This window comes from Strongylocentrotus purpuratus, unplaced genomic scaffold (assembly GCF_000002235.5).
Source record: "Strongylocentrotus purpuratus isolate Spur 01 unplaced genomic scaffold, Spur_5.0 spur5_scaffold_5, whole genome shotgun sequence".
Lineage (NCBI taxonomy): Eukaryota > Metazoa > Echinodermata > Echinoidea > Camarodonta > Strongylocentrotidae > Strongylocentrotus > Strongylocentrotus purpuratus.
Genome location: NW_022145611.1, coordinates 29,557,065 through 29,569,276, shown reverse-complemented (window position 1 = coordinate 29,569,276; position 12,212 = coordinate 29,557,065). Strand labels below are relative to the sequence as shown.

General features: G+C 37.5%; 1 protein-coding gene across 1 annotated transcript; it reads right to left on the bottom strand.

Annotated features, from left to right (window-relative positions):
* Positions 1-2,503: 2,503 nt before the first annotated feature.
* On the bottom strand, positions 2,504-6,013 carry LOC578276. Its single transcript, XM_011669321.2, has one exon. The coding sequence runs from the start codon at positions 5,073-5,075 to the stop codon at positions 3,294-3,296; it is 1,782 nt and encodes a 593-aa protein (XP_011667623.2). The 5' UTR covers positions 5,076-6,013; the 3' UTR covers positions 2,504-3,293.
* Positions 6,014-12,212: the final 6,199 nt, after the last annotated feature.

Sequence of the window (12,212 nt, the reverse complement as noted above, 5' to 3'; positions counted from 1 at the left end):
AAAAATAACACGATTACTACATGTACACTGGAAAAGCATCAATAAGAATATGCATTTTATCCAAGGTACAGGTTGGCCTATATTTATGTTATCTGCAGGTTTTGTTTTGGTCCCCTAGCTAATTGTCCTCAGTATCCTGTGCTAAATTGTATTACAAACAAAATGCTATGTGTTTATCATAAATTTTAAAAAGGAAAAAGATACATCTGATCTGGCATGTAACAAAAATGTTCAAGTAAAGGATGTTTTTTACTGTACAAACTTGATAAGTGTGCACTGTCTGTCGTAATAAAACGTAATCTAGAGTTCTGGTTTTAAGTCATAATCTGCTGAAATGAATAACTCGACATTCATGTTCTTTTTTTCTTCTTCAGAATCACTATTAAAGCTCATCTGAACTGCAAGGAATCTATTTATTTGATTTATAACACAACATCAAACATCATTTAGCTAAGGAACTCATGACATGCAAGCATATCAAGCAGTATTTTCTATTAATTCTACAATTTATTCAAGGTACATGTATCAACTTCAAATATGACTTTTTAGATTTAGACACACTTTATAACAAAACCACAACGAAAAAGTATTTTAACCACAAGTACATGGTTTTCCTCTCTGAAATTTTAAGTGTAATTCCAGCCTAAAAATAAATTGATTATATCGCACAAATTGGCAGCTTGGTCATGAGTGGGAACAATGTTTTGTTTGCCATTATTTTGTTTATTCCTCAACGTCATAAGTTACCAGTACATTTCATCATGTTTAAGACATTACATAATGACTGGTGTGTTCCGAGTGTTAAACATCACATTTGTATGACCAAGTTGCCAGAAGATCATATTAATGAAAAAGCAATTTCATTGCAACGTTTGATTCACCACAAGCATATTTTGTATCAGTTTCTCTAATTCTGCCGAGAAACATTGCCTTGTTTTACTTGACCTTTAAAAACAACTTGTTCTATTTTTAGTGCTAAATTGGCTGCATAAGTTTATTCAAGTTACATGGACACATCCTGGTCACATTACACACTCTATTTTCTTGCCAATATGCAAGGTGCATGCACTGATGTACATTGTATATGTGTACAATGTATTGATCCAAGTCTGATCAAGTTTCTAATTTCCTTGGGTAAGCGCTTCAAGCAATGTTAATTATGTCAGGTAATCGTCTTTGTTTTCTCACATTGCAAACTCTTATTCTAGCAAATGTATTATATGATTTCCAGTTTTTCCACCATAACAATGAAATGCTAATATCCCACATTAACATGTATGTGTAATTACAACTATAAACTTAATCTTATCTATATTTAATTGCACAATTACTCAAACACATTCATATAAATGACAAACACTGCACAGTCATTTCATGACAGCTTTTAACACATATAAGATTACTGTATATACCTCCATGATTGCATGAATTTAAGAACTTACTCACAGATCCTGCAAGTGTGAATATACAAGATGTACATATTATACAAGCCTTGAGAGGTTCTGGTTAAAACTATGTGCAAGAGGTGACTCCAATAGTACTATTTGCTGAGGGGCGCAGCCCCAAAGCAAATGGTACTTTTGTAGTCACCGAGGCCCATAGTTTAACCAGTACCTCGAATAGAAGGCATGGTATATTTGTTTTATATCCTGCATCAAAAATTATTTTTTAAAAATATATTTAAAAAAAAAAAATTGGAAAAAAAATTTAGAACAAAAAAAAAAGTCAATTTTTATCTAAAAAGATTTAAAATATTTTGTTTTCATTGAATTATGATTTGAAAAAAAAATGATTCAGTTAAAAAAAAAAAAATTCACATTTTTTTTCCAACTCTCAAATAGGAAACCAATCTCATATAGTACTTTCTAAAAAATAGGTCAAATATTTCTGGTCATGTGACGAGCTCTAAACCAATCAAAAGCCAACAAATTTTTGATGCAGGATATAAAACAGGATAAGAAATCAAATGATGCTACCGGAAATAGTTTGCCTACAACTGGTACCAACTGGTATCTAAATTTGATAACAAATAGAATAGATAGATACATGTACACGAGTACATGGATACATCTTTATCATTTTTTCTTATTCACTAGATTTCAGCACTACAAGAGGAGTACCGGTCCGGTTTATGAATTTAAATGATAAACATAAACTTTAAATCCATTTACTGGGTATCTATTGCTAATTACATGTATGCCGAAAAAACCCAGAAATGTACTTTCTTTGGTTTAGCAATCTACATAAGTATGTATTGGTTTGTATTGTTTACACACTGTACTGTACATGGCATGTTCATCAAAAGTTTGAGCAATTACAGCATTTATTGTTGTGTCTGATTTGCAATATACAGGCTCAATTCTCAAATCAATGAAACATAGAAGAGGATAGAGTCCGATGGACAGATAAATGCCGCCATCAGACCTGTATAATAGATAATAGTACAGATAGTAAAACAAGTCTAGGCATGCCCTCTCCTACTGTTTGTCTCTTTATTTTAAGATTGGGGGTGGGGGGCGTATCCCCTGTGTGTCAAAACACTGAACAAATAAGTAAGACTGTCCCTTTCCTAGTTTAATTTGATGAAACAAATGGATAAAATAACACAAACTACCATGTTTGAAAATGACCTGTCCATTTAACCTAACCATCTGGACATACATGTACAGTACAAAGTGTGTGTATACTCACAATTTGCTAAGTTTTGCTCATTACAAAATAACAAAACTAATAATTGGTCAATAGCCTTTCCAAACTGACTCGGACATAATAAGACATGTCCAAAATATTTGGCAAATCTAGTGCAAGTGCTGCAGAAATTTCATAATCATCATGATTGAGAACTGACAAAGCAGTGCACCCCTCATGGCACTTAGTTCATTAGAATTAATTACTGATCATTAAAATATGTGAAAACTGAAAACGTCACATTAGAATCAATGTTTTTGCACCAACAGGTAGATTTAATGAAACTGACTACTGAATGAGCTTTACAAAAAAGTAAAACAAACAAATGGTTAGGTCATTGACAATGTAAAGTAAAAAGTATAATATGTGAATACATTTAAGTTCAAAACAAGGTATTCTCATCAAATAAACTTAAGATTTCATTCTGTTACTGGATACTATCAAAAAGACGATAGTAGATGTACGTACATGTACAACATGTTCATTACCTGGGGCCAGAAGGGTAATAAAATAGCAGTTAACACCAGTCTGGCCGTACACAGATTATGTATTCTAATAATTATTTGCATGATTATTTCACATAATATACAATGCAATAGATCACTTCACCTAGAGATACATGTATTTGTGACGATGCTTTGCTTGGCCTCTGGCAATTGCGGCATATCTACCTCAACCCTCCTGATGCGTACACGTTGCTTGTAGTGATACTCTGTCAGGAATTCTTTCAGACCGTTTGGCAGCTTCAGGTAGCTGATGGCATCATAGGAGACATGCTGGCAGATGCTAGCCCTACTGAGCTCCATCAAAGATGAGGGATTGGCCCTAGGAAGTGGGCTGGTCAACATTGGCTCAAAGAACATGCAGTAGTTGGGATCCTTGTAGTGCTCCAGGAGGCTGCAGATGGTGTCTGAAGAATACACCCCTGGATCATGAGCATCAAAGCTGAATTTATGATTCCACTGCTCTATCCGTGCATGGAGAGTGCGTCCATACCTACAGAAACTAACAGAGAAGAGGAACTCTTCTTGGGCACTGTCACGCAAGAGAAATGTACCTTCTGGCTTGTCATCTAAAAGCATATCAGCCTCATATCGATCAATTTTACCCCAATAATAAGGAGCCTTCATGATGTTCCACTGATCAGGAACAAGACAATGCATGTAGTCAATCTGTGTGTGAACAGTCCGAGGTATGAAGGTTCCAGATGGAGTCAAAGATCCATAGAGGTCATAGATATCTTCTGTGGTATGCGTTGGAGCATCAACGACTTGATAATCAGAACTAGAACTCGCTGCAGCTGCACCAGCTTCAGGTAAATTGGATATTGGCATATCTGGCTCTGTTGTTCTTTGCATATGTGTGAGCACATCAGATACTGGTACTGTACCTGGAGAAACGGGTACAGGTACATCAATTCCCTCTATAGCGATTCCCTCCTCTATTTCTCTTTCCCTCACTGCTCTTTCGATTTCTTCTGTGCATTCGATGGGATACTTCTCAGGATCAAACTTAGCAAAATTAACAAGTGTTGATTGCCGCGATTTTCTACGCCTACTTGAAGATGAAGACCTTTTCTTTCCTTGTTTTTTATGTTTTGATTTGGGCTTTTCATTTCCTGAAGAAGATGGAGTTGCTGTCTGCACTGCTTCAGCCTTTGAACTTTCTGGGTTTGTATCCTCCTCCTTGTGCCCAAATCGTTTCATAACCCTGCTTGTTAATGACCTTGAGCGCCTCCTTGAGATTGGTTGTACATCTTCGCCAGCAGATTCATCACCACTTTTGTCATCAGCCTCCTTCCTCCTGTCTTTTCCTCTCATAGTTTTGCTTTCAAGCTTTAGTTTAGAGAAGATTTGACTGGCTGCTTTACTAAACCTCTTGAATTTTTGGGTGCTGTCATTTTTGTGCTTGATACCTGCATGTGATTTTCGTCTTGGTGACGCTCGTGGAGAGGTCTCTGATTCTGAGTCACTGCCTTGGAGATAATGTATTGTCTCATTACAACAGAGCAATTCAGAATCGGGTCTGAGCTGTCTTGAACTGGATGCATTCTCTTTGCCACTGGCCCCTGCTCTCGTCTGAACAAAGGCAGACTTCTTGTTCTTGGGTTTGACTACCGGGTTAACATCTTGTAGAACCGCCCTTTGTTTTGGTTCTAGCCAATGCACAGATGCCTGGGTGATGGTATTTATCTTCACACTCTTCCTGTCCACTGTATTGACCGTAATGCCGTTGCTCTCTGACCAAGATGATGCAGAAGTGCTTGTTGTGTTTGGAATGCCAGTCAATGATGAAAAGTCAGTAGCTTCACAGTGTAATTGCGGGGAGGAGGTGGACCGCCTTTTTGACAGTGCAAAAAGGACCGACGCTGACGAAGCAGATGCCATCTTTGCCACTTTGATACTACTTATTCTGCATAAAATAAGCTTATCATAGCCTTGTCATTCATGGACGTCAATCAAAGCTTGACTGTACATTACACTACTAACAAATGCAAAGCAGGCAGGTTCTCTGATTTCATCTCTCAGCAGCGGTGATCCTGGTGAGTATCGCGAGTCTAAAATGGAACACTGTGCTGTGCAAGTAGAGGCATTAGGCTTTAGAGAGGGTTAGTCCAGTCAGCTGACCCTATCTCCTAATTTCAAAAGGAGTGATGAAAGTGTGAAGCAGCATATTCCCCGAAATCAAATTTTTAATCAGCATCCACGAGTACGACCATGGTCCATGTTCAATGGAGTTAACAAATATGTCGGAACAATGCAGACAACGGATCGGCTCAGATTACAATCAACGATTCAGCCACTCCTATTCCATCAAAACTGCAAACAACCGTTTAGTTAACAACTCACAAATTCAGTCTGATCTCTTGACTACAGAGTTCAGATAAATATCACTGGAGTGGAGTCACTGCACTGAATTCCGTAGCACTGCAGCTGCACAGGCGCAGGCTACAGCTCGCTCGGATCGCGATCGGCCGAGCAGTCATGAGAATGAAAGAAAAATGAGACGGCAACTGTTCGTAGAATTGTGTCAATTTCTTTCTTTCACCATTGTCACCCACATCTGAACAAATCGAATGATCTTCTGTATCCGTTCACAAAATACCGGTGGCAAAATGTACGACAAAACGTAGAAAACTCATATCATATCGTCAACATTGGAGTCTCTGATGATGAACTTGTTCTAACATGCAATCGCAATGCAAACACAAAAAAGTGTGAATAGACCGGCCGTGCATGCATTAAACACGGCGCGCAAGAACGTACGATACCGTACCTACCTGTCGTAGGCGCTAGGCACTGCACAATACGTACAGAGTGTGTTCATATCTTCTCGTCTGGCCTATTTCGTCGCCGAAACGGAAGTAATGACGTCATCGAATTAATTGACCCATTTCCGCTCGAATGGCCGGGTGTGTTTTGTTCAGTCAACAATGGTGTATTCTTGTGAACAGCACGTATTTACGAATACCGTGAATATTTTGGTTTGTGTGAATTTCATTTATTTCTATGACGATTGAAAACAAATTGATAGGGCTTGATTTTTTACTCTTGCCGGTAGTAATCCAAGGGCCCGTCTTCCTCAACCTCAACCCCCCCTCCGACATTAGATGAAGAAATACCCGCCCCGGCCAGCCCCCCCCCCCCCCCCCCCCCCCCCGCTAAAAAAAAAAAAAAAAAATCAAGTCTCACTTGATCTAATCCCGATAAGAAAATCAACTGAGTACTTTTCTTTTTAGATCGAATCGTGCATACCGCTTTTTAATTCCCGTCCGCTTCCGCTTGAAAGCCGATATAGCTAGGTCCCCAAAGATATACCTAACAATTAATATCAAGATAAAAGAGAAAACATGTAGATAAGATCTGCCAGTAGTTTTTTCTCTTCACCGAATGTATGCTCTCCAGCGATGGATATAGGCTTTTTTATTTTGTGGCCTGGATCGATGAAGGAGAGGGGGAGGAAGGGGGGGGGGGGGGCTACAGTTTTTTTAATTTTTTTTTATAGAGAAACACAATGTTTAGATTTGTCCTTGAATTTATAATTTACCTGGGAATCCAAGATGCTGGCGCACTCCAGGCACCTCTGATTGATTGATTGATTTTTATTCGACAAGCTTCCAACATACAACAATATACAATAATAACAGATCAAAAAAAGTCAGCTTGAACAGGATAACCCACGAAAGCTCGAGAGCTTATTTCCAGTGGGGTCCCTTACAGACATGTATGAAATTAATAAGTTAAAATAGTAATATTTACAGACAGATAAGAAAATTAAAAGAACTACTTATTAAAGATAATAATAATAATAACAACATTAAACTGATGATAGAAATGATATTAAGTACAAGAAGAAAAAGAAGAAGGAGAAGAAGAAAAAGAGGAGAAGGAAGAAGAGGAAAATAATGATGAATTTGTAGAATTTCTATAACGTACGAAAACATAAGTATATACAACATGAAAAAGTATGAACCGACAGAAGAATAAAAATTTCAAAAAAAATATTTAAAAAATTTCAATTTCTGACCATCCTCTGACTCATTGCCAGGGACGGGGTTGTTCAGCTGGCCCCCCGCAAAGAGGGAGATCCATGACATTTCCCGCAGGAATCTCGCCGGCCTTCCACATGATTGTTTTGCCCCCCCCCCTTCTTAAACCTTTGCCTGCGCCTCAGATTCATCGACCCCCCCCCCCCCCCCCCGAACTTGGCCGCCAATAAATCTGAGGCGCAGGCAAAGATGCAGTGAATCGTCGTGCGCCCTCTGACATCGAAAGATTTAATAGTTAGATGGTTTAATTTGCTCGGTAATAACGATTATTGTTAAATTTGATGAAAAACAAGTAAACAGCATACTTCAACTTTCCTGGCATTTGATCTCTGCGTAATTATTGGACCTCTATTTTCACCATTTTGTCGTATCCATCATGGAGCCGGCATACGCCCCTCCACGCACCCTACCTGTTTGAAGTTACAGGTCAAAGAAACCAATGAAAGCTTACATAAACATAATCTTACATTTTTATATTGCACGCGGATAGCTCTACATCCCACTCCATTTACACCTACTCTTGAATCTTCGATCTCTATTCTTTTCAGAGATATAACAAAATCTGGATCCCAGCCATATATTTTGTTTGTTTAGTTGTTTTACTTTTGTCATTTAATTGTTCAGTGAATTTGGGATACGCTACTAAGTTGTGCAGCTGTTGTGACAAGGATGCTTCACTACCCCGCCCCCGCTCCCCACAAAAGGTATGCTTGCATTATGTTTTACCGCAGCGGATAAAAGGGATTTATCCCCTCCCCTATGATAAAAATCCGTAATTGAAGAAAAAAAAAACCTGTATATCTCTATAAAGTCCTTGTTCTTCCTACAGCGCTACAGTATTCATTGTTATTCAAAGAACTTTACTAAAACGGTCATTTATTCGGGTAACTAACTCATAAAGATCGTCACTTTTTTGAAACAATCATAAAGAAATATTTGTTTGCCAAGTTTGCACAGATGGCAACAGGTGTTTAAAATGCTATTATTTAAACCGGAGAGACTGAGAGAAAATATTTGAATTGATTTCCTGTATCAAGTTAACCCACGATACATAGCTTTGGTCGCAAGTGTGCCAATATGCTTGCCAAACTTGGCACAAAAATGATGTCAATTTAAAAAATAATCTTGTTTGTGTCTAGTTATCCAAGATGACAGGAAAATTGTCTTTTTGAAAGCTACATATTTACCACGCTAATAAAAACTTGTGTATTCTCTTTTTAAGATATTCAGGTACAGGCAGTTTTCAATTTTACTAAATCTGTTGTTTGCTACCGGGGTAGCCAGTGAAAGTCACAGGTGTTTTATAATTAGCTAAGCCTAAACTTCAATAGACCTGTTCACTTTTTGTTTTCATACATACTTTTTGAACAAAAGTTTCTCTCATCGACTAAAGCTTACTAGAGCTTGTCCGACATGGCAACAACTAGATAACGCAAAGTGAACTTTATCCATAGAGATGCCATTTGCATGGCACTGATAATAGGTGAATCAAGCTTAAATTTGGTAACAAAGAGTTTGGGAGAGAAACCTGCATAAATAGTACATTTTTACAGAGGCGGCGCTCCGGGAGGGGGGGGGGCAGTGCCCTTACTTTTCCAATACCCTCAAGTGCCCCTTTTTACATTGGACAAGTGCCCCTTTTCCTTTGTAAGAAATGTCCCTTCCACTTTTGTTAGTGCCCGTTTTCCTTTTTGATAAGTGCAACCCCATTTTTTTCATTAGATCCCCTTCACTTTTCACCTATGATAAACGTTAGGGACGGTCTGTCATGTTCTTTTGGCAGTGAGCTGACGTTTGTTTCCTGTTTCATTTATGTAATTTCGTTTTGCCTTCATGTTTTGTTTGCTTGTTTTTTTGTTTGTTCGTTTTGATGATGATCCTATATCATGTCATGTTTATAAATTATTTTTTTGAATTTGATTTTTGAATAATTTTTACTCACAATTATTGTTGTTTATGAATCTTAATGTTCACGAAACTGTCAAAATATGTTCACGCTTACAAAATTCTATATTTGGAAGGCATTTGGCCGAAGATGAAGATTACCACAACTGACGATGACGAGGAAAAGGATACCGAGAAATGCCATGTAAAATGTTAGCTATATAATTATGAAGATGTTGGGAATAGTCCTCATCTGTTGACCGTTTGTTAAGATGGAGGGCGGGGACGGGGTGTACAAGTTGAATAACAGTTGTCGTATATAGAAGGTGGCTGGAAGATTCGAGGACGCGAACCTCATAAAACCCTCACTGGAATTTGGTAATCTTTTAAATTCGTATTAACGATTATAGACTGTATTTGTGGTTTTCAATGTTTTATTGACTTGATATTCAGGCTCATAATGTATTTTCATTTTCAATACCGAGTTATTACTATATGATTAATAGATACACCGTTGCAAAAAGAATTACAGTCTCCACCGGAATTGTTTTTTTTTTTAATTAAAAAACCTCTGATAACTGCTCCTATATATCAAAATTTGATAAGTGCCCCATTTCCTTCGACAACTGCCCCTTTTCCTTTGGAATAAGTATCTCATTTCCATTCTCATAAGCGCCCTTTTTCATCTCTGGTAAGTGCTCCTTTTCAGGCACGAGAAATACCCCTTAACTTGTCTGAGAAGTGCCCCCCTCACCTCTGATAGTTCCCCCTATTCAAATCCGACAGGTACACGTTTAACTTTGACAAGCGCCCCCTTTCCTTTGTAATAATTGTCTCCTTCCCATCCTGATAAGAGCTCATTTTCTTCTTCGATTCTCATTAGTGCCCCTTTTCATCTCTGGTGAGTGCCTCTTTTCAGGTGCAAGAAATTCCCCTTTTCACCTCTGATTATTTTGCATCTTTTGTTTATACTTCGACTCGTGTCCCTTTTCCTTTTTTAGTAATTGCACCTTTTCCTTCCGATAAGTGTAATTTTCCCTTTGTAAGAAGAAACCCTTCCCTTTCCAATAAGTACCACTTTTTCCTTCGGATAAGTGCCCCTTAAACTTTTTTTGTATGAGCCCCTTTCCCTTTTCAAAATGCCCATTTTTACATCTGATAAATGCCCCTATTAAAATCTGATAGGTGCCCTTTTTCTTCAACAGATTCCATTTTCACAAGTGCCTTTTTTTTAATCTCTGTTGGGTGTCCCTTTTCAGGTGCATAAGTGCCCCATTCTCACTTCTGATTATTGCCCTTTTTACTTTCACACGTGCCCCTTTTCTTTTCTAATAACTGTCTCTTCCCTTCTCCATAACATGCACCCCTAAATCAAAGCGACTTAGAGCCATTTAAAAAAAAAATTCCCTACGCTCTATGTCAGTTATATTTGTTATGATTATGTTACTTACTAAAGAACTTTTCAGTCTTTCTTCATTAGATTATGTGTTTTTTGGTCCTAGACATACATGTATTTCATAATATGGTTGTGGAGGTCCAACTGCCCTGCTCTAAATAGCAAGTTCACTTCAGGGGTATATCCGGCCAACCCAGTGTCATGGTTTATGTTACTCTTCTAAGAAGTCATTTGTAATTTAACTCAGGTAGAGAGGTCAGGGGTATTGAGTTCTTCGTCACCACAATATATAACATCCTTTATTTCTTTGAAGGAGGAGGACGACTTTGGCAATTCTGTTTGTATTGTCTGCATTAGGATATGGAATTTTAAATGGCTAGGAACTAAGAATTAAGATTAATTTTTACTGAATACTTTATTTATTTTTCCCACCTCCATAAATAATTGAAGCTTAATCATGTTAATCTCCAGTATTTCTACCATTATATTTTCTAGGTGCATTTATTGAAATCTCACTTCAAATATTCTGTTTTGTAATCAATTTTTCTCTTGTAAATGCAACACATAATAACTTCTTATTTATACATTTCTCTAAGACTAAATTGTTAACACTCGATTTTGAGTCAAATATCTTTCATTTGCAGTGGTTAAGCAGCCTATAGCTTGAAGTAACTCTTTGACTTTCAATGCAATAACACGTAACAATGCAACATCATGTATACACTTTCATTGCCAATTTGTCGGTGACACGACATTTGCTCCTGCGACAATTGCTCCGGGCTTTATTTCGTCTAAGATGTAGGGTTAGGGTTAGGGTTTCAATAGGGTTTTATGTTAGGTTTAGGGTTAGGTTTAGGGTAGGGTATAGTGTTGAATCCAGGGTTGAAGTTAGCCATTCGATTAGTGTATGAAATTTACAGCGGAGCAATTGTCGCCGGAGCAAATGTCATGGAATCCAATTTGTCATCTCATATACAGTTAGAATATGTTCAAAACAGTTTAATATTCTATACAATAGATGCAGATTTGCATGATGAATCTCTTAACAAGACATCCATTCCATGTCTCCGCAAGTGACAATTTATTCAACTAATACGAACATGTCTTACTCCCATCTACCCCCCCCCCCCCCCCCTCTCTCTCTCTCTCTCTCTCTCCCTCTCTTTAACAGGTGTTGTCAATAACCAAGATTAGCTTTCAGCTTTATGACCAACAGGCTTTATGTAATGATCTGTCTTTTCCCTATATAGTAAAGTCCTAATCTGACATTTGCATCACCTAATATAAAAATTGTTTGGCAGGGCAGTTCTTCCTCTTATTCGTGTAGCTTTCAACATCAATACAATGTAGTTTAAGACCAAAAGATGCACTAAGAAAAGAAAAGAAAATAACTAGCAATAAACTGATAAGAGAAGCAGGCCTTTTCTCTGCTTTTATCTGACAATTTTTCTTTCATTATATAGGTCACTACTGAGACACTGTTTAAATATAATTTCAAGTGACTTTATTAGTACACCCTATAAATTTCCCCATCTGACACTCGACTCCCTCTTATGATATTTATACTAGTGACAGTTAACACCGGTTTAAGGAATCTTACACTAAAATGAAGCAATTAGAATTGCTGATATATTTAGCATGATTCTTTCAACAGCACATCAATCCATTAATCATTAAAACAAAACAATCAATAGA